At 41.3% G+C, this 26,370-nt stretch overlaps 1 protein-coding gene across 1 annotated transcript in view; it reads left to right on the forward strand.

Annotated features, from left to right (window-relative positions):
• Positions 1-26,370, forward strand: part of LOC138930816 (serine/arginine repetitive matrix protein 2-like) — a 129,400-nt gene that overhangs the window by 86,661 nt on the left and 16,369 nt on the right. Inside the window, exon 2 of the mRNA XM_070291222.1 lies at positions 9,060-9,851. Within this exon, the coding sequence (XP_070147323.1) occupies positions 9,060-9,851 (792 nt within the window). The remainder of the gene's footprint in view (positions 1-9,059; positions 9,852-26,370) is intronic.

Raw genomic sequence — 26,370 nt, forward strand, 5'->3', positions numbered from 1 at the left:
GAAAGGTGGGAGGGAAGGTCAAGAGGGAGGGGACATATGTATACTTATGGTTGATTCATGTTGATGTAAGGCAGAAACCAACATAATATTGTAAAGCAATCATGCTTCAATTATAAATAAATCAAATTTTTAAAAAAATAAAAAATCAAATTTTTAAAAAGACTGACATGCACCTTTTCCTGCCCAAGTGTTGTGGAAGAAATTTAGCTTATCTTTATATTTTTCATAACTGGACCCATTGAAATTGAGAAAGAATATTAATTTATGTTGCTGGATAAAGTGCTTTAAATAGCCAAAATCAAGGAGTTCATAATATAGTCTTACTTCCAATAAGGAGACTCTAAATTAAGCCCAATGAGAATACTATGAATGGATAGGAGAGCCTTCTTTATTCATATATGCTATGAATGTCACCAGAACTACATCACCAGATTTACTCTCCATTTTGTGATGATCTATTAATAGCAAGACCTTTAGTTGCCTATGATTCCCCTTAGATAAATGCAAGTGAAAAAGAGGCCAGTCTTACACATCTATAACTGGGGTGAAGGATCAGCTCCAAGAAAGTTATTCTGATTGACTGCTTTCAGAAGTCGAAAATAATACAGCCAGTCCACTACACTGCCAATCAAGATGCAGTCCTGTTGCACAATTTGGACATTCCAAGTAGTTAAGATAGCCTTCTGAACAAAGGAAAAACATTTTGCATTTGATATCAGAGCAAGTAGAATTAATACCAGCCTAAACATTAAGAGTATAAAAATCAGGATAGCAGCTACTTCAGTAGAGGGGTGTGATGACAGGGAAGGACTGTGAAGAGGAAATGAGGAGTGTTTTGATATGATTGATGCATAAATAGGTATATTTCTATTGTACAAATGTATTAAATTACATGTTTTGACTTGCGCAGCTTTCTTTATTCATGCCTACTTCAACAAGTATACTTAAGTAAATGTCAGACTGGAAAGCAGGGGTAGAACTGTCAAAATTCTACCTTGAATCATTACAGGAATCAGAAAATGGCTCTTCAACAGCTGGTAGAGACAGGTCCAATCCTGCCCTAGGAAACCAGGCAAAGTTCAAAGAAAGCACATCTAACATGGCCTCAAAAGGAAGCCCTTCCCAGTTTTAGGGGAAGAATGTGAGGCTAAGTGTAGGATGGGAAGATAAATAGAGAAGAAGAATGTGGATGGCTGGCACCCTAGAAAGGGAGGTAGAAATCCTCCCACTGTGAAGGGGTAAGAAAGAAGATAATAAAGCCTTCCTCAGTGATCAATGTGAAGAAACAGAAGAAAACAATAGAATGGGAAAGATGAGAGATCTCTTGAAGAAAATTAGAGATACCACGGGAACATTTCATGCAAAGCTGGGTACAATAAAGGACAGAAATGGTATGGACCTGACAGAAGCAGAAGATATTAAGAAGAGGAGGCAAGAATACACAAAAGTACTATACAAAAAAGATCTTCATGACCCAGATAACCACAGTGGTGTGATCACTCACCTAGAGCCAGATATCCTGGAATGCAAAGTCAAGCAGGCCTTAGGAAGCATCACGATGAACAAAGCTAGTGGAGGTGATAGAATTCCAGTTGAGCTATTTCAAATCCTAAAAGATGATGCTGTTAAAGTGTTGCACTCAATATGCCAGCAAATTTGAAAAACGCAGCAGTGGCCATAGGACTGAAAAAGGTCAGTTTTCATTCCAATCCCAAAGAAAGGCAATATCAAAGAATGTTCAAACTACCACACAATTGTACTCATCTCACACGCTAGTAAAGTAATGCTCAAAATTCTCCAAGCCAGGCTTCAACAGTATGTAAATGAAGAACTTCCAAATGTTCAAGCTGGATTTAGAAAGGGCAGAGGAACCAGAGATCAAATTGCCAACATACGTTGGATCACAGAAAAAGCAAGAGAATTCCAGAAAAACATCTACTTCTGCTTTTATGCCAAAGCTTCTGACTGTGTGGATCACAACAGACTGTGGAAAATTCTTAAAGAGATGGGAATACCAGAGCACCTGACCTGCCTCCTGAGAAATCTGTATGCAGGTCAAGAAGCAATAGTTAGAACTGGACATGGAACAACGGACTGGTTCCAAATTGGGAAAGGAGTACGTCAAGGCTGTATATTGTCACCCTGCTTATTTATTTGCAGAGTACATCATGTGAAATGCTAGGCTGGATGAAGTACAAGCTGAAATCAAGATTGCCAGCATTAATATCAATAACCTCAGATATGCAGATGATACCACCCTTATGGCAGAAAGTGAAGAGGAACTAAAGAGTGTCTTGATGAAAGTGAAAGAGGAGAGTGAAAAAGTTGGCTTGAAACAACATTCAAAAAAAGAAGGTCATGGCATCCAGTCCCATCGTTTCATGGCAAATAGATGGGGAAACAGTGACAGACTTTATTTTCTTGGACTCCAAAATCACTGCAGATGGTGACTGTAGCCATGAAATTAAAAGACACTTGCTCCTTGGAAGAAAAGCTATGACCAACCTAGACAGCATATTAAAAAGCAGAGATGTAACTTTGCTGACAAAGCTCCATCTAGTTAAAGCTATGGTTTTTCCAGTAGTCATGTATGGATATGCGAGTTGAGCTAAAAAGAAATCTGAGCATCCAAGACTGTGGTGTTGGGGAAGACTCTTGAGATTCCCTTGGACTGAAAGGAGATCCAACCAGTTCATCCTAAAGGAAATCAGTCCTGAATATTCATTGGAAGGACTGAAGCTTCATGCTGAAGCTGAAACTCCAATACCTTGGCTACTTAATACAAAGAACTGACTCACTGGAAAAGACCCAGATGCTGGGAAAGATTGAAAGCAGGAGGAGAAGGGGACGACAGAGGGTGAGATAGTTGGATGGCATCACTGACTAATGTACATGAGTTTGTGCAAGCTCCGGTAGTTGGTGATGAACAGGGAGGCCTGGTGTGCTGCAGTCCATGGAGTTGCAAAGAGTTGGATGTGACTGAGTGACTGAACTGACTGATGCAGGGGTAGGAATCCTCCCAATATGGCAACTGGATAAGAAGCAAGCTTCCTTTCTTGTAAATCTACAGCAACACTTATGTGTCCTTGCAGTATACTTCAAAACCAGCAATCAAAACTACCTGAGCAGGGTTTGGCTCTATTTCTGAAGGATTAGGGTCAGTGCTGAAAACAGAACATTTACCTGGTATCTCTTTGGCTTAGGATGGATAATATATTCCTCAGCATAAAACACATTCCAAGTGGTCAGAAGCTGTACATTATGCAGAGCTCAGTGGCACTAAATTAAATACTGCCATTTCTCCAGACTCATAAACACAAAGGGAAATCTGCTCCACTCCTGGTTTTTTTTTTAAAGGTTCCAATATTTCATTAGGAGAGATGATGTCCATCACATGGCCACCTGCCCTGCATAACTACTACATGGTAAGCTGCAAGCCTACCTACTTACTCACAAGCCACAGGCGATCAGATCTCATCACATTCTTGGTGAGAACACACCTAAACCCCCAGGTTCTTGCCATTCATATGCACAACCAACAAATCATTGAGTTAAATATGGTATTTGGGTCTATAATTTGAATGCATTTCCCACCTGACCATACATACTCTTTGCCTCACTCACCTAGACTTTCCTCCCTATACTGCTCTCTATATTCCTTAATTTGACTCACCAACAGATTCCTTTAAATTCTTCAGAACATGTTCCCTATTCAATCTATATCTTCAACCTCTTCAACCTCCTTCCATCTCCTCACCTTAATCAAGACCTGCCTGTCCCATGAGGACATGAAGCTGTCAAAGGTGGATATTTTTCTCTCTTAATCTTTGAATCTCAGAGCCAGAAGCAGCCTTATTCCTCACCACTACTTCAAAACCATTTCTTTTATTCAAAAAAAAAAATCTCAAGACCCTATAAAACTCATACCATTATACATAAAACAACGCTACCTCTCCTAGTGGCTACCAACAACCAACCTCCCAGGTGGCACTAGTAGTAAAGAACCTGCCTGCCAGTGCAGGAGATGGAAGAGACACGGGTTCAATCCCTGGGTTAGGAAGATCCCCTGGAGGAGGGCATGGCAATCACTCGAGTATTCTTGCCTGGATAATCCCATGGATAGAGGAGCCTGGAGGCCACAGCCCATAGGGTCACAAAGAATTAGATGCCACTTTGCATGCACCCAGCACCGACCTCCCAGTGCCTCTTCTTCATTCATTAAAGGCTTTGGCCATGGCTCTCTGACATCATTTCCATTTCTATTCAGGTCATAATGTTTAGGGATGTCAACAATCACATGCATGGAATGTCTAATACTCTAGATCCACAGCTTTTTAACTTCTTCCAGTTTTCTCTCCCTCTGCCTCATCTAAGTCACTCACTCCCATGTGCATGCACTCAAGTTTAACATTACCAGTAACTGTATCACTTCTGAAATCTTGATTCCAACCTCTCATTCTTTGTCTTACTCCCACTCAAACAATCTTTCAGCAAACTTGTCATCTCCAATCCATTAATCCCATCACCATTTCCATGTCCTCACTTCTTTACCCAAATTAGATCCTATTATCCAGCATTGTGATCATTCTCTTTCTTATACACTAACCCTTCTATCTCTCTGAGCAAGGAGTAACATCTCAACCTTGGTTGAGCCCAAGTATATCATTTTCTCACATGTAAAACTTAGCAGTTGAATAGTACTTGAGGAAAAGTCCTATTTAAATCCATAGTCACAAACCTCACATAGACACTCTATAGTACCAGGAAATCCTACATTCTCCTGATAAATTTGCTTTTACCATACCCATTTTGTAACTTTTCCATCTTTCTTCAAACATGCCATAGCCTCACTCACATACTCTTAGCACATGGACTTAGCACATTCCTTTTTGAGAAATTAGAAGCAACTGACTTGAATTCTCTAATCTTCTTCAAAAGATAACCAATGATCCCCCATGGTTGCAAATCCAGTGGACCCCTCTCTGCTCCTGTCTTAAACACTCTCTCTTTAAACACTCCCATCTCTAGGTACTCAGGGTGTTACGCTCTCCTGACTGTCTTTATACATAATTGGTCAATCATTCTCAGTTGTCTTTGCTGTATCATCTTCCTCTTCTTGGCCTTTCATTGTTGAAGAGTCCCCATATTGAGGGGTACTCTTCTCTAAAAATAGTTTGTCCATCAAAAAAATCTCACCCTGGGATATACTTTGAACTATCACTTATATGCCAAGTTTATAGTTTCAGCTTTAACCTCTTTTGTGAACTTCAAATTGTTATATTCTCAACATCTTCATATAGTTCTCTATTAAAGTTCAAACTTAATATGACCCAGCATCCAGATTTCACAACCAAGGCCGGCTCACTCCACAGTCTTTCCTGTCCCAGTAAATAACATTATCATTCACCCAGTTGCTCAGACCAAAAATCAAGAGGCCATCATTCTTCCCACTCTCTCATCATTTATATTCAATCCAACACATGTTTTGTTAACTTATCTTTAAAATATATCCCCAAATCCATGCATCTCTTTCCATCCTTACTGCAGTCAGGATAAACCAAACCACAATTACCTCTCACCAGCTGGCTAATTGGTATTTCTGCTTTCGGTCTTGCCCTTTATACCTAAGAATCTACTAAACTCCAAACAGCAGTTGATTCTCGCACATAAAGCAGATTGTCATTTTCCTGCTTAAATCCCAACAATGGCTTCCCACCACACTCAGAATACAATTCCCAGTCCTTCTTATAGGTTATACAAACTCGGAGGATCTGGCCCCTGCCAATGTTTTAATCTCATCCTATACCTGTCTTCTCACCTTAATTGCACGAGCCTCCTTTCTATTCCTCAAAGAAGCAATCCTCTTTCTCACTTCAGCATCTGTGTGTTTGCTGATTCCTTTGCCTGGAGTACTTTTTCTCAGCTCCTAATGTAGTTGGCCTTTTTTGGAATATGCCAATCTCAGGACAAACATCATGTCTTCAGAGAGGTCTTTCCTGAGAAGTCATTCCAAGGCAACCAACCTTTTCCCTACCACACCCTAACACACTGTTTTGCTCATTACTTTCATATCAAAACAACCTGTAATTATAGTTTTGTTTGTTTGCTGGGTTATTTTCTCTTTTTTTATTGGGTTATTTTCTTATTATCTGTCTACAATAGAAGCTTTTTGAGAGCAGGGGTCTTGTATTTTATACTGTAGAGCATATGTTCTACCTAAGCTTAAATGGCTTTGGAGTCCTCATTCAGTGCTCTAAGAATCACTCATCTATTTAGAGATCCTAATTTATGAGTTGAGGAATCTCTGGCCTCTTCTCTAATTGCTGGGACCAGTCTATATTATGGGGCAGTTTTACATATTGTCCTGCTAGTGTACAAGGGTTGGAACAGAAGTTTCTGACAAACTATCCTCTTGCTTTTATGTAATCAATTGCATATCAGAGAGTTGTACTTTTTCTGACATTTGACCCTTTAAAAACGACACTGTGAGTACTTGATTCTTTGATAGCTAGGCAGATAAATGATTTCTACTAAGTTATTCTGTGGAATACATACTATGGGGCATATGACTATATAGTCCAGTGGGGTATAAGGAGCGTGCCCCAACCAGAGACAACTCAACTGCAGAAACAATCCCTACTTTTCTTTTCCTTTTAAGGTAGCTAAAAGCATAGCTTGGAGGTATCTACAATCCAAGTTCTGTACTACCCTCTGCTTAACTATTCAGAAAGCAAGACTCATAACAAAAATAACCTGAAAGGATATTTTGTTGCTGCTCATATCAAGAACCAAAAAGAAAAAAAAAAACTATTCTTCAATTCCATTAACCAAATATTTATTCAGTGCCCAGTTTTGTTCTAGGTAGGCCTGCTCTCAACATAGGTGATACAATGATCAATAATATAGGAATCCTATTCTCAAGAAGCACACAGCCTGATGGGAAAGGATGGCAGAAGCTTTGAAACATAAATATCTCTACTATAACTCTTTTACAATGCAGTGAGAAGTGCTGTCCTAAAGGTGCAAAAAGAAGTCAGAACACAAAGGAGGTGGGATTTATGAAGGCTTTTGCCAAAAAGAGACACCCTTGGACTACTATTTGAAGCCAATATCACTGGAGCAAAGACATCAATCATACACAAACTAACCCAGAGTGTATCTGGAGGTTTCAGCAATGGAAATGGAACACACTAGCTGTGGCATTTTCTATACTTGTTAGCAAGCTGAAGTCTAACTCTGATGTCCCTAGACTGTGTTTTTGAAAGCCTCATGCATCAGAAGCGTTTCTGTGTCCTTGAACTTTCTATGCAGTCAGAACTATGGAGTGACAGGGCAAGAGAATAACTTAGTGGAAATCATTTATCTGCCTAGCTATCAAAGAATCAAGTACTCACAGTGTCGTTTTTAAAGGGTCAAATGTCAGAAAAAGTACAACTCCCTGATGTGCAGTTGATTACATAAAAGCAAGAGGATAGTTTGTCAGAAACTTCTATTCCAACCCTTGTACACTAGCAGGACAATATGTAAAACTGCCCCATAATATAGATTGGTCCCAGCAATTAGAGAAGAGGCCAGAGATTCCTCAACTCATAAATTAGGATCTCTAAATAGATGAGTGATTCTTAGAGCACTGAATGAGAACTCACAAAGCCATGTAAGCTTAGGTAGAACATTCTGCTTTCTGAAGTCCAATTTTCCCCTCGTGTGTAAAAGAATTTTGTAATTCCAACATCTGTGAGCTATCCTAAGCACCAAATGAGAAAATGGGTGCTTTGCAATATCACCTATGCATTTAGAAGTGCAATATTACATCTGTACCATACCACCTCCCCCCAAATTCGGCAGTTTCTCCTCTTTGACTCACAGGGCAGACTTTACTATTGACTCTTGTCTCACTAAGAAATATCAACAAATTTACCCTGGTTCCTTAACCAACAATGGAAACCCCTCCAAGAAATGTTGGAGTCCCTTTCAATAATCAGTCTCATATCATTCAGTAATATCTAGAAACCTTGCCAATGTATTGTTGAAAATTAATCCCAGAACTCTGAATATTAATATTTTTACTTAAAAATAAAAGACCTAGCCAGTGCAATAAGGCAAGAGAAATAAAATACATACATGGTGGAAAGGAATTATTAAAACTATCTCTATTGACAGATAATCTGATTGTCTGTACAGAAAATCCCAAGGAAATAAAAAAAATATCTAGAACGAAGTGAGTTTAGCAAAGTTGTGGCTCCCCTGATACCTCAGTGGGTAAAGAATCTGCCTGCAATGCAGGAGACCAGGGTTCAATTCCCCAGTTGGGAAGATCTGCTGAAGAAAGGATAGGCTACCCACTCCAGTATGCTTGGGCAAAGTTGTGGGATACAAATTAGTGCAAAGACAATATAGGAAAGTCAATGGCATTTCTATATACAAGCAATGAAACTGGAAATTAAATTTTTAAATTAAAAAAAATGTCATTTACCACCCAAAAGTAAAGTGTTTATAAGTAAATCTACAAAATCAGGCAGGATCTGTACGTAGTAATATACAAAGCACTGATGAAAGAAATTTAAAAGCAAACCACATAAGTAGAAATATAGTTCATATTGATGGGGTTGGAAGACTCAATATTGTTAAGATGTTGATTCTTCCTAACTTCATCTATAGATTCAATCAAACCCAAACTCCCAGTAAAAATTTTGTAGCTCCTGAAGGTTTGACTACAAAATTCATGTGGAAATGCGAAGGATTTAGAGTAGCTAATCAAAATAACTTTGAAAAAGAAGAATACAGTTGCAAAATATTGCCTGATATTAAGATTTATTACAAAATTACATTAAGCAATAAAGCATGGCATTGGCATGTGCCTGGGTGCTGTCACTTCAGTTGTATCGGACTCTGCGACCCCATAGACTGAAACCCACCAGGCTCCTCTGTTCATAGGGATTCTCCAGGCAAGAATACTCCAGGAGGTTGCCATGCCCTCCTCCAGGGTATCTTCCGGACCCAAGGATCAAACCAGCGTCTCTTAGGTCGCCTGCATTGGCAGGCGGGTTCTCTACCGCTAGCGCCACTCGAGAAGCGCCGCCTGAAAGAAAATACTCCCTACGGCCGCGGCAGTGGTGACCACGCAAGGGGTGGCGTCCCAGCCCCCGGGGGCGGTGCAGTCCGGCGGAGACTGGAGGGCGAGCCCGACCTCCCAGACCCCAAGGTAGACGGGCGACGCCCCTCGCCCCCACCCAGGGCTCTTGAAACCTCCGCGCCGGGACGCGCTAGGTACCTGGAAAGGGGCAGGCGGAGGAGGCGGGGGCGTGGTGCCCCACGGGCCCGCGGCCCAGACCCTGACCACCGCGGCCGCCCGCGGGCCTCGGCGCTACCAGCCCGTGACGCGGGGCCTGCCCGGCGCTGGCCAACAGCCACCTGGAGTCCCTACAGCCGCCGCCACCACCCCCGACGACCTCCCCGCCCCCTATTTCCCCCGAAAAGGAGCAGAACCCCCTCGCGCCCAGACGGCACCCTCCTCTTGCCCCACTGCCGTGGCCCTTCCCCGCACCCACGTCCCAGGCACCCTTCCCCCGCCACCGAGGGCAGAAGAACGCTCCGACGGGAAGCGTGGCGCAGTCGAGTAGGGCACAACAGAGGAAGGGCGCGAGAGAGCCGGCCGGCCGGCCGGTCGGAGGGCGGGGAGAGGCGCCTGGCGACCTGGCGGAGAGCAGAGCAAAGGACAAGCGACGACCGGCTGGGAAGACTGGTCCAGGGCCGGCGGCGACCGGCAGCCGAGCGGCCCCGCCCCACAGCCCGCGAGACGCACCGGAGGCTCCGGACTGTGCCGTCGCGACCTGGGGCAGTCGTGGCCAAAGGTGCGTAGCAGGAGGAACCTCGGCCCCCCAGCCTCGAGGTATGTAGCCGGGAGGTCGGGCGGGAGAGAGACGCCGCTGGAGACGACAACCCGGGGCCAGGGTCCGCCTGGGCAGGCCAGGCGTGGGTGGGGGGTGAGTGCGGGTCGAGTGGCGGGGACGGGGTGGGAGGAGGCGCCGAGGGGGCGACGGGGGTGGGGAGCGGAAGGCGAGGAGCCGCCTTCCCCCCCAAAGACCCTTTTCACGCCGCCCCCCATCTTCTCGCTCTCCTTCCCCTACCGGAAAGACCACTGGACCCGACCGCCTGCCGCCGGGCAGACCCTGTCCCTGCGCGGAGTGACGGGCCACCGGATGTCTACCTCCCTCCGTCCCATCCCGCTCCGCACGGGTGGAGGAAGCTCGCGAGCCGGCGGGCGAGGCCACCGCGCTGTTACATAACAAATTGGCATCGAGATAGACAAATCCTCCAATGGAAGAAAATACAGAGTCCAGAAAAGAAAGTAGAAAATACTTGAATCTATACCTCATACCATATACAAAATTTAATTCAAAATGAAACACTGACCTAAATGTAAATCTTGAAACTATGAAACTTCTAAAACTAAGCATGAAAGAGAAATTTGCGGGAGGGGTGTGCTAGGCCAGACTACCGGCTCCCCAGGTGGCACTAGTGGTAAAGAACAGGCCTTCCAATACAGGAGACATAAGAGACGCAGGTTTAATCCCTGGGTTGGGAAGATCCCCTGGAGGAGGGCATGGCAACTCACTCCGGTATTCTTGCCTGGAGAATCCTATGGACAGAGGAGTCTGGTGGGCTACTGTCCACAGGGTCGCAAAGAGTCGAACACAACTGAAGCGACTTAGCGCACACAGCAGGCCAGACAACAATTTGTTAGATATAATACCAAAACACCAAATCCATTTTTTAAAAATGGATAGGGTTGGCTTCAATAAGAACAAAACTTCTATCCAAAATATTGTTAAGAGAATGAAAGGATAAGAGAAAATATTAGAAAATCATGTATTCAGTGGAGGTCTTGTATCCAGTGTATATAGAAGACTCTCAAAACTCAATAATAAAACAATGCAATAAAAAGTTAAAAAAAATTTAACAGATGTATCAGCAAATAATTTATGTGAATGGACAATAAGCACATGAAAAGATTCTCAACATAATAACTTGGAATAGGCAGATAAAAACACAATGATGTGCCATTACATACTTGCTAAATGACTGAAATTAATACAGTGACCAAACTAAGTGTTGGTGAGTATACTCTAATATTTCAACTCTTCCATTCCCACTACCGCTTTAGTTCAGATTCTTATGAACTATTATACTGTATCCATTTACTGTTTAAATATTTCCTTGAAAACTCCCCATTTTTACTCCTGCCAACCTCCAGATGTTCTCCATACTGTAAATAGCATGTTATGGTCTAAATGTCTGCATCCTCCCAAAATTCACAGGTTGAAATTTTGTTGCCTAATGTGATGGTATTAGTAGGTGAGGCCTTTTGGAGGTGATGACTCTATGAGAGTAGAGCCCTCATGAATGAAATTAATGATTCTATAAAAGAGAGCCTCCTTGCCCTTTTTCAGCTTGTGAGGATATGAGAAGTCTGTAACTTAGAAAAGGGCATTCTGTTGAAACCCGATCTCAGACTTCTAGCTTCCAGAAAAACTTTGAGAGATGAATTTCTGTTGTTTATAAGCCATCCAGTCTGTGGTGTTTTATTATAGCAGACAGAACAGACTAAGATAGAAAATTGGTACTGGAAGTGCAATTGCTGCTGTAACAAAAAAAAAAAAAAAAAAGAGGCGGCTTTGTAACTGAGTAATGGGCAGAGGCTGGAAGAGTCTGGATGTGCATGCTAGAAAAAGTCTTCCTTGACAGTGAATGGACTGTAAATAGCTATTCTTGTGAGGGCTCAGAAGTAGAAGAGGAGAACTATTGAGAATGCCTAACTTTTACCTTGTACCTCTCTTGCTTCATCAATATGCTCTACCTTACACTGTCTTCTCTTTTAAAAAAAAAATCTTATGCTCCTTCCTCTTATGTATTTTATGCATCCTACTAGACAAAACCATGTTATTTTTCCTGAACACATTATTTTATTTCAGACTTTTGTGCCCTTTACAAATCTACTATTTTCTTTATCTAGAATGTCCTTACTTCTCTTGTCCAACTTATAATCATTTGTCAAGATTCTGCAACAGCATCATTTCTTCTGTGACCCAGTGCTCCAAACATTAGCTCTTCTGTGCCCATAACACTATGTTTCTTCAGTCAATAACAACTCTCTCAGTGTACTATAGGAACTAATTTATATATCTGCCTCTTGTACTCTACAGTGAACCCTTTAATGGTATGAATTGTAACTATACATTTAATGCCTATACAATTTTTGTGACTATACATCTTTTTTTGTGAATTGTAACTGTACATTTAGCTATGATTAGTGCCTAATTCCACCCCACTCCAGTACTCTTGCCTGGAAAATCCCATGGACGGAGGAGCCTGGTAGGCTCCAGTCCATGGGGTTGCTAAGAGTTGAGCATGACTGAGGGACTTCACTTTCACTTTTCACTTTCATGCATTGGAGAAGGAAATGGCAACCCCCTCCAGTATTCTTGCCTGGAGAATCCCAGGGACAGAGGAGCCTGGGGGGCCTCTGTGGGGTCGCACAGAGTCGGACACAACTGAAGTGACTTAGCAGCAGCAGCAGCAGCAACATCATCACAGGCAGTTTTGCACAGGTAAAAATGAAAAATTTAGACCACCTTCTGTCTCAAGTGGGGGTGTTCATGGGGTTCTGGCTTTCAGTTTCTCTTGCTGTCTGTTTAGAATGCCGCAGCCATTTACAAAATTTCTGAACATTTATTTGGAGGAAGTTACATAAGGGGTGCTGGGTGCTGCAAATCCAAGAAAAATTTTTTAGACACAGCATGATGTTATAAAATATGTATATCTTTGCTGTGGCCCTGAACTGATGGTGGTTTTCTCCAGGAGACTCCTGAGTTTTTTTGTCATGGTCATATATTATCTTCAAACCACGACCTTAGTAGTCCTCTGAGGAGCTTCACCTTACCCTCTCTAACATGTTTGGAGAGTTGGTTACAGCTGTGTGATTTGTGTTGTTAACATAAATCTGGCCCCTGAAGCATTGTGTTTTGGACTTTCCAGCCATGATAGATGGCTTCCCCAGAAGTTTCTGTCATTAACCTTATTGTTCCAGATGCTCCTCCCAACCACCTTGGGAGCTTCCTTTTTGTTGGAGATGGTTACAAGAACTGTGGCCCAACGTTAAATCAGTTAGGCAATAATTATGTGACCCATGGCTAAACATACCATTTCTGGCATGCCCCTCAGGGACACTTTTAAAATTCTTCTTTGAAACATATGTGAAAGTTTAGCTTTAGGTATTTTAGGAGCTTTGGCGACAGGAGTATCATCTTTTTTGTTCCCAGTAATTCTGATATGGGTAGAAAACTGGGTCTAGGCGCACAGTTAAGAGTGAAGTTAACTTTGGCTCAGTGTCTGAACTGGACTGAGGCCTAGTATGCTTTCTCAAGAATAATGACAGTTTCATAATTTTCATCCAGGAGAGACTTAGAGATGGCACTCTAGTCACAAGTGGATCCTAAAGGACTGGATTGGAAGCTACATTTGCAGAGCAATTTATATAAGATTGTGAAAACATCATTTGTCCACATCAGTGAATTGAGAAAAAGGGATAGATACTTGGAGGAAAGCTAAAGGAAAGCTTGTGTTCGTCAAGGAACACAAACCACTTCTGCTACTGCTGCTGTTCAGGGAAGAGTGCACTCTCCATAATGGAAAGTGTTTGGCTTCTTGATGCAATTATTGGGAAGAGTCTTTTGGGAGAAGGCTGTTATTGTTTTGTTTTGGGCCAAAATGCACAGGTAGTAGGATCTTAGTTTAGTTTCCCAACTAGGGATTGAACCTGGGTCTTCATCAGTGAAAGCATGGAGTCCTAACCAGTGGACCACCAGGGCATTCCAGAAAGGGGATTCTTGCTTAGAGTAGATTCTATTTTTCTCTATTTCCATGAATTGACTTTTATAGAAACAAGCTTGATCTCTGCCACTTCATGATAAAAATCCTATGTATGATTCTTAAATAATTCTGCTCCTTTCAGTTCAGTTCAATTTAGTTGCTCAATCGTGTCTGTTTCTTTGTGACCCCATGAAATATCCAAGTTCTTGTTTATCAATAGTTCATTCTTTTATATTACTTTGTAGTGTTCCATGGTACAGATATACGACAGTTTGTTTAACTAATCTGCTGCTGCTGCTAAGTCACTTCAGTCATGTCTGACTCTGTGCAACCCCATAGACAGCCCAACAGGCTCCCCAGTCCCTGGGATTCTCCAGGCAAGAACACTGGAGTGGGTTGCCATTTCCTTCTCCAATGCATGAAAGTGAAAAGTGAAAGTGAAGTCGCTCAGTCGTGTCCGGCCCTCAGCGACCCCATGGACTGCAGCCTACCAGGCTCCTCTGTCCATGGGATTTTCCAGACAAGAATACTGGAGTGGGGTGCCATTGCCTTCTCCGTTAACTTCTAGAATATCTAAATTGTCTCCTGACTTTGAGTCTTTTTTATATCACCTATTTCTTTGCTAAAACTTTATATATCTTTTCTGCAGGTATTTTTTCATTTGTTTTAATCATGTCCATAATTGCTCACTGAAACATTTTTATGATGACTGCTTTGAAGTCTATTAGATAATTCTAACATTTCTACTACCTAGTTGTTAGCCTCCGTGCATTGCATTTCTCATTCAATTTGAGATCTTTTTAGTTCTTGGTATGATGATTTTCAGTTGAAACTTGGACATTTTGTGTGTTATGAGACCCTGAATCTCGTTTAAAGTTTTGTTTTATCTGACTTTCTCTGACTCTGGCACAGAAAGGAAGAGTGACACCACCTTGTTACTGACAGGTGGAGGTAGAAGTTCAAATTCCCAATTTGGCTTCCATTGACATCTGAGGATTGGAGGTTCCCTCAGATTCTCTACCCTGGATGGGGTAAAATTCCAGGCCCGTAAGTGGTCTCTTGCTGTCCAGTGGTGATGACAGTCCCCAGTTTCCTTTTGCCCTTCTTTGACGTCACCCTGGCAATGGAGTTGGGGCTGCCTTGTTACAGACCTGGGAAGATAGAAGCCTATGGTCCCCATTCAGCCTTGGCTGTTGTGTGCAGCGATGACACCACAGTTACTTGTGCCATGTTTGACTGGAATAGAGCAGTTAATGTCTAAAAGGTTTCTGTCTTACTAAGCTGCCCCTTTCTTTGTCCTTAGGCTAGAGAAAGCAGGATTTTGCCGGAACTTTTCTTTTTCTCTGCATCTATTGGTATTTCCTGATTGCTGGTTTCTTCAGCTCCATGACTGGGACTTAGGAAGCAAGAAAAAAAGAAACTCAGGGAACTCACCTCTTTGTCATTCCTCAGACTCCTAGGCCCTTAGCCAGTCTGGCTGATTCTTTTCACCGTTCAGAGTCCTTTTATATTTGTTTTGAATATAATGTCTAGGATTTTTAGTTGTTCACAGCAGGAATAATAAGAAAATACATATATATTCCATGTTGTCAGAAGTAAAAGTCTTCAGACTAGATTTTGATGATTAGAAAAGGTCAGAGTATTTTCCCTCTACTTTTCAGATCAGTAATTTCTATTGTTCTCTTTTCAAGTTCACTGATTCTATCCTCTGTCATCTCCAGTCTACTATTGAGCCCATCCAACAAGATTTTTATGTCAGCTATGGTATTTTTCAGTTTTATATTTTGTTTCTTTTTTTATAATTTCTATCTCATTTTTGACAATTTTTTCTTTTTCTTTTCTTTATAGAGAATTTGTAGTTACTTGTTGAACCTATTTTCTAATGGCTGCTTTAAATTCTTTTTTTTAATTTTATTTTTACTTTATTTTACTTTAAAATACTGTATTGGTTTTGCCATTCATTGACATGAATCCACCATGGGTGTATACAAGCTCCCAATCCTGAATCCCCCTCCCACCTCCCACCCCATATCATCCCTCTGGATCATCCCCATGCACCAGCCCCAAGCATCCTGTATCCTGTATCGAACATAGACTGGCACTTTGTTTCTCACATGACAGTATACATGTTTCAATGCCATTCTCCCAAATCATCCCACCCTCTCCCTCTCCCTCAGTGTCCAAAAGTCCATTCTATACACCTGTGTCTCTTTTGCTGTCTCGCATACAAGGTCATCAATACCATCTTTCTAAATTCTGTATAAATGTGTCAGTATACTGTATTGGTGTTTTTCTTTCTGGCTTACTTCACTCTGTATAATTGGCTCCAGTTTCATCCACCTCATTAGAACTGATTCAAATGTATTATTTTTAATGGCTGAGTAATACTCCATTGTGTATATGTACCACAGCTTTCTTAGCCATTCATCTGCTGATGGACATCTAGGTTGTTTCCATGTCCTGGCTATTATAAACAGTGCTGCGATGAACATTGGGGTACACATGCCTCTTTCAATTCTGGTTTCCTCGGTGTGTATGCCCAGAAGTGGGATTGCTGGGTCATAAGGCAGTTCTATTTGCAATCTTTTAAGGAATCTCCACACTGTTTTCCATAGTGGCTGTACTAGTTTGCATTCCCACCAACAGTGTAAGAGGGTTCCCTTTTCTCCACATCCTCTCCAGCATTTATTGCTTGTAGACTTTTGGATCACAGCCATTCTGACTAGTGTGAAGTGGTACCTCATTGTGGTCTTGATTTGCATTTCTCTGATAATGAGTGATGTTGAGCATCTTTTCATGTGTTTGTTAGCCATCTGGATGTCTTCTTTGGAGAAATGTCTGTTTAGTTCTTTGGCCCATTTTTTAACTGGGTCGTTTATTTTTCTGGAATTGAGCTGCAGGAGTTGCTTGTATATTTTTGAGATTAGTTGTTTGTCAGTTGCTTCATTTGCTATTGTTTTCTCCCATTCCGAAGGCTGTCTTTTCACCTTGCTTATAGTTTCCTTTGTTGTGCAGAAGCTTTTCATTTTAATTAGATCCCATTTGTTTATTTTTGCTTTTATTTCCAGTATTCTGGGAGGTGGATCATAGAGGATCCTGCTGTGATTTATGTCAGAGAGTGTTTTGCCTATGTTCTCCTCTAGGAGTTTTACAGTTTCTGGTCTTAAGTTTAGATCTTTAATCCATTTTGAGTTTATTTTTGTGTGTGGTGTTAGAAAGTGATCTAGTTTCATTCTTTTACAAGTGGTTGACCAGTTTTCCCAGCACCACTTGTTAAAGAGATTGTCTTTACTCCATTGTATATTCTTGCCTCCTTTGTCGAAGATAAGGTGTCCATAGGTGTGTGGATTTATCTCTGGGCTTTCTGTTTTGTTCCATTGATCTATATTTCTGTCTTTGTGCCAGTACCATACTGTCTTGATGACTGTGGCTTTGTAGTAGAGCCTGAAGTCAGGCAGGTTGATTCCTCCAGGTCCATTCTTCTTTCTCAAGATTGCTTTGGCTATTTGAGGTTTTTTGTATTTCCATACAAATCTTGAAATTATTTGTTCTAGTTCTGTGAAAAATACTACTGGTAGCTTGATAGGGATTGCATTGAATCTGTAGATTGCTTTGGGTAGTATAATTATATTGATTCTTCCAATCCATGAACATGGTATATTTCTCCATCTATTTGTGTCCTCTTTGATTTCTTTCACCAGTGTTTTATAGTTTTCAATATATAGGTCTTTAGTTTCTTTAGGTAGGTATATTCCTATTCTTTTCGTTGCAATGGTGAATGGAATTGTTTCCTTAATTTCTTTTTCTACTTTCTCATTATTAGTGTATAGGAATGCAAGGGATTTCTGAGTGTTGATTTTATATCCTTCAACTTTACTATATTCATTGATTAGCTCTAGTAATTTTCTGGTGGAGTCTTTAGGATTTTCTATGTAGAGGATCATGTCATCTGCAAACAGTGAGAGTTTTACTTCTTCTTTTCCAATTTGGATTCCTTTTATTTCTTTTTCTGCTCTGATTGCTGTGGCCAAAACTTCCGGAACTATCTTGAATAGTAGCGGTGAAAGTGGGCACCCTTGTCTTGTTCCTGACTTTAGGGGAAATGCTTTCAATTTTTCACCATTGAGGATAATGTTTGCTGTGGGTTTGTCATATATAGATTTTGTTATGTTGAGATATGTTCCTTCTAGTCCTGCTTTCTGGAGAGTTTTTTTATCATAAATGGATGTTGAATTTTGTCAAAGGCCTTCTCTGCATCTATTGAGATAATCATATGGTTTTTATTTTTCAATTGTTAATGTGGTGAATTACATTGATTGATTTGCGGATATTGAAGAATCCTTGCATCCCTGGGATAAAGCCCACTTGGTCATGGTGTATGATCATTTTAACGTGTTGTTGGATTCTGATTGCTAGAATTTTGTTGAGGATTTTTGCATCTATGTTCATGAGTGATATTGGCCTGTAGTTTTCTTTTTTTGTGACATCTTTGTCAGGTTTTGTTATTAGGGTGATGGTGGCCTCATAGAATGAGTTTGGAAGTTTACCTTCCTCTGCAATTTTCTGGAAGAGTTTGAATAGGATAGGTGTTAGCTCTTCTCTAAATTTTTGGTAGAATTCAGCTGTGAAGTGGTCTGGACCTGGACTTTTGTTTGCTGGAAGATTTCTGATTACAGTTTCAATTTCCGTGCTTGTGATGGGTCTGTTAAGATTTTCTATTTCTTCCTGGTTCAGTTTTGGAAAGTTGTACTTTTCTAAGAATTTGTCCATTTCTTCCACGTTGTCCATTTTATTAGCATATAATTGCTGATAGTAGTCTCTTATGATCCTTTGTATTTCTGTGTTGTCTGTTGTGATCTCTCCATTTTCATTTCTAATTTTATTGATTTGATTTTTCTCTCTTTGCTTCTTGATTCGTCTGGCTAATGGTTTGTCAGTTTTATTTATCCTTTCAAAGAACCAGCTTTTTGCTTTGTTGATTTTTGCTGTGGTCTCTTTTGTTTCTGTTGCATTTATTTCTGCCCTAATTTTTAAGATTTCTTTCCTTCTACTAATTCTGGGGTTCTCCATTTCTTCCTTTTCTATTGCTTTAGGTGTAGAGTTAGGTTATTTATTTGACTTTTTTCTTGTTTCTTGAGGTATGCCTGTATTGCTATGAACTTTCCTCTTAGCACTGCTTTTATAGTGTCCCACAGGTTTTGGGTTGTTGTGTTTTCATTTTCATTCGTTTCTATGCATATTTTGATTTCATTTTTGATTTCTTCTGTGATTTGTTGGTTATTCAGAAGCATGTTGTTCAGCCTCCATATGTTGTAATTTTTAATAGTTTTTCTCCTGTAATTGAGATCTAATCTTAGTGCATTATGGTCAGAAAAGATGCTTGGAATGATTTCGATTTTTTTGAATTTATCAAGGTTAGATTTATGGCCCAGGATGTGCTCTATCCTGGAAAAGGTTCCGTGAGCACTTGAGAAAAAGGTGAAATTCATTGTTTTGGGGTGAAATGTCCTATAGATATCAATTAGGTCTAACTGGTCTAATGTATCATTTAAAGTTTGTGTTTCTTTGTTAATTTTCTGTTTAGTTGATCTGTCCATAGGTGTGAGTGGGGTATTAAAGTCTCCCACTATTATTGTGTTATTGTTAATTTCCCCTTTCATGCTTGTTAGTATTTGTCTTACATATTGCGGTGCTCTTATGTTGGGTGCATATATATTTATAATTGTTATATCTTCTTCTTGGATTGATCCTTTAATCATTATGTAGTGGCCTTCTTTGTCTCTTTTCACAGCCTTTGTTTTAAAGTCTATTTTATCGGAGATGAGTATTGCTACTCCTGCTTTCTTTTGGTCTCTATTTGTGTGGAATATCTTTTTCCAGCCCTTCATTTTCAGTCTGTATGTGTCCCTTGTTTTAAGGTAGGTCTCTTGTAGGCAGCATGTATAGGGATCTTGTTTTTGTATCCATTCAGCCAGTCTTTGCCTTTTGGTTGGGGCATTCAACCCATTTATGTTTAAGGTAATTATTGATAAGTATGATCCCGTTGACATTTGCTTTATTGTTTTGGGTTCAGGTTTATATGCTCTTTTTGTGTTTCCTGTCTAAAGAATATCCTTTAGCATTTGTTGGAGAGCTGGTTTGGTGGTGCTAAATTCTCTCAGCTTTTGCTTGTCTGTAAAGCTTTTTATTTCTCCTTCATATTTGAATGAGATCCTTGCTGGGTACAGTATTCTGGGCTGTAGGTTATTTTCTTTCATCACTTTAAGTATGTCTTGCCATTCCCTCCTGGCCTAAAGAGTTTCTATTGAAAGATCTGCAGTTATCCTTATGGGAATCCCCTTGTGTGTTATTTGTTTTTCCCTTGCTGCTTTTTTTATTTGTTCTTTGTGTTTGGTCTTTGTTAATTTGATTAATATATGTCTTGGGGTGTTTTGCCTTGGGTTTATCCTGTTTGGAACTCTCTGGGTTTCTTGGACTTGGGTGATTATTTCCTTCCCCATTTTAGGGAAGTTTTCAACTATTATCTCCTCAAGTATTTTCTCATGGTCTTTCTTTTTGTCTTCTTCTTCTGGGACTCCTATAATTCGAATGTTGGAGCGTTTCATATTGTCCTGGAGGTCTCTGAGGTTGTCCTCATTTCTTTTAATTTGTTTTTCTTTTTTCTCGCTGATTCATTTATTTCTACCATTCTATCTTCTATTTCACTAATCCTATCTTCTGCCTCCGTTATTCTACTATTTGTTGCCTCTAGAGTGTTTCTGATCTTATTTATTGCATTATTCATTATATATTGACTCTTTTTTATTTCTTTTAGGTCCTTGTTAAACCTTTCTTGCATCTTCTCAATCCTTGTCTCCAGGCCATTTATCTGTGATTCCATTTTGATTTCAAGATTTTGGATCATTTTCACTATCATTATTTGGAATTCTTTCTCAGGTAGATTCCCTATCTCTTCCTCTTTTGTTTGGTTTGGTGGGCATTTCTCCTGTTCCTTTACCTGCTGGGTATTCCTCTGTCTCTTCATCTTGGTTATATTGCTGCATTTGGGGTGGCCTTTGTATATTCTGGGAATTGGTGGAGTTCTCTTTATTATGGAGTTTCCTCACTGTGGATGGGGTTGTATCAGTGGCTTGTCAAGGTTTCTTGATTAGGGAGGCTTGTGTTGGAGTTCTGGTGGGTGGAGCTGGATTTCTTCTCTCTGGGGTGCTATGAAGTGTCCAGTGATGGGTTATGAGACATCAGTGGTTTTGGAGTAGTTTTGAGCTGCCTGTATATTGAAGCTCAGGGGTGTGTTCCTGTGTTGCTGGAGAATTTACGTGGTATGTCTTGTTCTGGAACTTGTTGGCCTGTGGGTGGTGCTTGGTTTCAGTGTAGGTATGGAGGAGTTTGATGAGCTCCTATCAAATAATGTTCCCTGGATTCAAGATTTCTCTGATGTTCTCAGGTTTTGGACTTAAGCCTCCTGTTTCTGGTTTTCAGTTTTATTTTTACAATAGCCTCAGGACTTCTCCATCTATACAGCACTGATGATAAAACATCTAGGTTAAAGATGAAAGGTTTCTCCACATTGAGGGTCACCCATAGAGGTTCACTGAGTTACACGGAGAAGAGAAGAGGGAGGGGGTAGTTAGAGGTGACTGGAATGAGATGAGGTGGGATCAAAAGAGGAGAGAGCAAGCTAGCCAGTAATCACTTCCTTATGTGCCCTTCACAGTCTGGACTGCTCAGAGGTATTCACGGAGTTATACAGGGAAGAGGAGAGGGAGGAAGTAGACAGAGGTGGCCAGGAGGATAAAAGAGGAAAATGAAAAGGAGAGAGAGAGATCCGGCCAGTAACCAGTTCCCTGAGTGTTCTCCACCATCTGGAACACACAGAGATTCACAGGGTTGGGTAGAGAAGAGAAGGGTTAGGGAGGAGACAGAGGCCACCTGGTGGAGAAAAAGGAGAGTCCAAAGGAGGAGAGAGTGGTCAAGCCAGTAATCTCACTCTCAGGTAAAATTGGGTACTGAAGATTGGGTTTTTAAATGTACAAAATTGACAACAAATACCAAAAAGCAAAGATTAAAAATCTGGAGTAGAGATTGGATTTTCAAAAATACAATATTAAAGAAAAGAAAAAGAAGAAGAAAAAAAAGCCACAAGAATTAAAAAACAACAACAACAACCACAAAAAGACTATATACAGTGTTTGTTTTAAAAATAGGGTCTTTTTTTTTGAAAAGTAATAATAGGTTATAAAAATAATAATTAGAGAAATAGAGTACTTAAAATTTAAGAAAGTTAAAAAAAGAAAAAACAATCACGCAACCACATCAACTCAAAAAAAAAGAAAAGAATGATTGTAAAAGTAGTAAAGGTAGATCTGGCCCTTTCTCTGGTGTTGTGGGCTGTGTGGGGTCACTTCCAAGGCGGTTCCCTCTGTTTAACTTCCTCTGTTTGCTGGTCTCGTCAGTGTCTGATTTCCGTCTTGACACAGGGAGGGCGGTGTTGGACACTTTTTTTTTTTTCTAGCTCACTGTTCAGTCGCACTGTGGGGAGGGAGGGATACTGCAAACAAATATTACTGGCGTGTGTTTGTAGTGTCTCATCCACGCTGGGCTTGCGCCTGCTTGCGGCGCACACCACTCAGGCTCTATGTAGCTCCACCGGGGAACTGTCTGAGGCCGGCCCTAGGCTTCATGCACCTCCCTGGTCTAAGCCACTCAGGCTCGGTGCTCAGGAAGCCCTCAGAGGTGCAGATTTGGTTGGGCCTGCGTTTTGTACCCTTCCCAGGTCCGAGTAGCTCAGGAGTTTGGCGAGCACAATCGCTGCACTGTGACTTATGGCCTTTCCCTGCTGCTCAGTTTTCTGGGTGTACCGCTGGCATTCCTTCTCAGGTGGATGATGACTATCCAGAACCCCCAGAAGTCTTAGTTAACAAAGAAGCCTGCTTGCATTTTGGTAGGTGATGTCTCTCTTGGGCTGTGATTGCCCCCTTCCAGCCCTTAAGGCTCTGGCTTCCTGTCACCGGAGGGGGATGGTCTGCAGCCGGCTATTTCTGTTCTGTCCTTTGTTCTGTGCTCGGTCCTGGTGGTGTCTTATGTTCGAGCATTTCGCCTGGTAGCTATCCCACAGTCTGGTTTGCTAGCCCAAGTTAGTTCGCTCTGGCCATGCACGGGGTGTTCAGGCCCGATTCTCAAAAAAGCACTGCAGCCTGTGCCTCCCGCGGCCCGATTCTTAAAAAGCACTGCCGCCTGCACCTCCCGCTCTTCCCTGCCCAGCCCCCACTTGCTAGTGGCAGATGCAGGCGTCTGCGCTGCTTTTCCGCTGGGGGAGTTACTGTTGGGCTCGTAATCTGTTGGTTTTAATTATTTATTTATTTTTCCTTCCTGTTACGTTGCCCTCTGTGCTTCCAAAGCTCGCCACAGACTCGGCTGCAAGAATGTTTCCTGGTGTTTGGAAACCTCTGTTTTTATGAGTCTCTTCCCGGGAACGGATTCTCTTCCCGGGACGGAGCTCCCTCCCTACCTCCTTTGTCTCTTTTTTCGTCTTTTATATTTTTTCCTACCTGTTTTTGAAGCCAATGATCTGCTTTGCTGGGTGCCTGATGTCCTCTGCCAGCATTCAGAAGTTTTGTGGAATTTACTCAGCATTGAAATATTCTTTTGATGAATTTGTGAGGGAGAAAGTGGTCTCCCCGTCCTATTCCTCCACCATCTTAGGACCGCCCCCCTAAATTCTTGTTAGATAATTCCAACATTTTATTCACCTTAGTTTTGACATCTGCTGATTGTCTTTGCTCTCTCACATTGTGCTTTACTTGGTTCTGGGTATGAAAGCTGTTTTTCAATTGTATCCTGCACATTTTGGACATTATATTATGAATTCTAGATCCTATTCCCTTTTTTTTTTTTTTTTCTTTTTAGCAGACAGTTCCCCTGTTGAGATACTTGACGGGTCCATGTTCAACTTTCCTCTGGTCCCCACCAACATCTTCTCAGCAAAGGCAAGCTGCTGACTCACATAGCATTATTATAGACAGAGTGGAAGCTCAGCTCCCTCTTTGACTGAACTGACACTGTCCTGGCAAACATAAAGAACTAACTCATACTTCCTGGGTACCTCCCAGCCACAATGTAAACTTGTCTTTCTGCCAAGTAACATGGTTACTCACCAGTATGAGTGGGAAAGAGGGATGACTCAGACTGCTTCTATTATCCTCTTGTTAGCCTCTGTGCATTGCCTTTCTCATCTGTTTGAGATCTTTTTAGTTCTTGGTACCTAACCTATAGGGCAGGGTAGATTGTTAGCTCACCACTGGCACAGTGTCACTGTGATACTAGGAAAGTGGAGAGGAGGTATGCCAAATAGCTCTGCTTTAGAGCTATGTCATAGCTCTGTGTGGCCCAATGTTATGAGGGGAAAGAGGCTGTATCCTGATCACATTATCTTTGAGGGGGAGTCAGAGCACCTCCCACTGTGCCGAAGACTTGGAAGACCAGCTCTCTGCTCTGCCCCCAACACACACACACCACCTTGGAGGGGAATAAGGATGTTGTGTGTTTCTGCCAGGCAGGGAATATGAAGGCCAATACCTTGTTAAGCCTTGCCAGCATTACCCTGCTGGGGGAATTCTGGCACTACCACCTTCAGCCTTAGAAATGTAAGATCAGTTCCCCACTCCTTCCTAATAACCTTTTAGTGTGCCGATGGTGTGTGGATGTTGTTTTTTGTCTGTTAGTGTTTGGCTAGCATGAGGCAAGTATTGCTAAAAGATTTTCTCTTGTTAGGCCAAACTTTTCCTGGTCTTTTGGCTAGGAAAGAACTTGCATTTTCTTTATTAAATGGCAAAGGTAAGTGGAAGGTTAATATATACATAATTACCAAGTATGTTAAAAGAAAAATGATATATATTTTAATACATGTATTTATGGAAAAGCCTAGAATAACCTTTAAAATAATACACAGCAGATTTTTAATTGTAGTTACCTCTGAGGATGATGCTGTTATAGTGCTGCACTCAATAGGTCAGCAAATTTAGAAAACCCAGCAGTGGCCACAGGACTGGAAAAGGTCAATCCTCATCCCAGTTCCCAAGAAGGGCAGTACTAAAGAATGTTCCAACCACTGGACAATTGCACTCATCTCCCATGCTAGTAAGGTTATGCTTAAAATCCTCCAGGCTAGGCTTCAGAATTACATGAACTTGCAGATGTTCAAGCTGGGCTTAGAAAAGGCAGAGGAACCAGAGACCAAATTGCAAAATTTCATTGGATCATAGAGAAAGCAAGAGAATTCCAGAAAAACATCTAACTCTGTTTCATTGACTATGCTCAAGCCTTGGACTGTGTGGATCATAACAAACTGTGGAAAACTCTTAAAGAGATGGGAATACCAGACCATCTTGCCTGTCTCCTGAGAAACCTCTATGCAGGTCAAGAAGCAACAGTTAGAACTCTGTCTGGAGCAACTGACTGGTTCAGGATTGAAAAAGGAGTGCAACAAGGTTGTTTATTGTCACCCTGTTTGTTTAACTTATACACAAAGCACATCATGCAAAATGCTGGGCTGGATGAGCTACAAGCTGGAATCAAGACTGCAGGGAGAAATAGCAGAAACCTTAGATATGCAGATGATACCATTCTAATGGCAGAAAGTGAAGAGGAACTAAAGAGCATCTTGATGAAGGTGAAGGAAGAAAGTGAAAAAAATGGTTTAAATCTCAATATTAAAAAACTAAGATCATGGCATTCAATCCTATCACTTCATGGCAAATAGAAAGGGAAAATGTGGAAGCAGTGACAGATTTCCTCTTCTTGGGCTCTAAAAGCACTGCAGATGGTGACTGAAGCCTTGAAATTAGAAGACGATTGCTTCTTGGCAGAAAAACTATGACAAACCTAGACAGTGTGTTAAAAAAAAAAAAAAAAAAACAAAGATATCACTTAGCCAACAAAAGTTCATATAGTCAAAGCTATGGTTTTTCCAGTAGTCATGTATGGATGTGAGAGTTGGACCATAAAGAAGGCTGAGCACTAAAGAAATGATGCCTTTGAACTGTGGTGTTGGAGAAGACTCTTGAGAGTCCTTTGGACATCAAGGAGATCAAACCAGTCAGTCCTACAGGAAATCAGTCCTGATTATTCTTTGGAAGGACTGATGCTGAAGCTGAAGCTCCGATATTTTGGCCACCTGATGCAATCAGCTGATTCATTGGAAAAGACCCTGATGCTGGGAAAGATTGACTGCACAAGGAGAAGAGGGCAACAGAGGATGAGATGGTTGGATGGCATCACCAATTCAATGGACATGAACTTGGGCAAACTCCAGGAGATGGTGAGGGACAGGGAAGCCTGGTGTGCTGCAGTCCATGGGGTCGCCAAGAGTCAGACACAACTTGGTGACTGAACAACAACTGAGAAGGGGTATGGATTTTGAAGGAACTTTGTAAAGGGGAAAATTGTGATGGATATTTATTTTTCGAATTTTTTTACAAGATATATGAACTACTAGCTTCCTAA

Source organism: Ovis canadensis, chromosome X, assembly GCF_042477335.2.
Source record: "Ovis canadensis isolate MfBH-ARS-UI-01 breed Bighorn chromosome X, ARS-UI_OviCan_v2, whole genome shotgun sequence".
Lineage (NCBI taxonomy): Eukaryota > Metazoa > Chordata > Mammalia > Artiodactyla > Bovidae > Ovis > Ovis canadensis.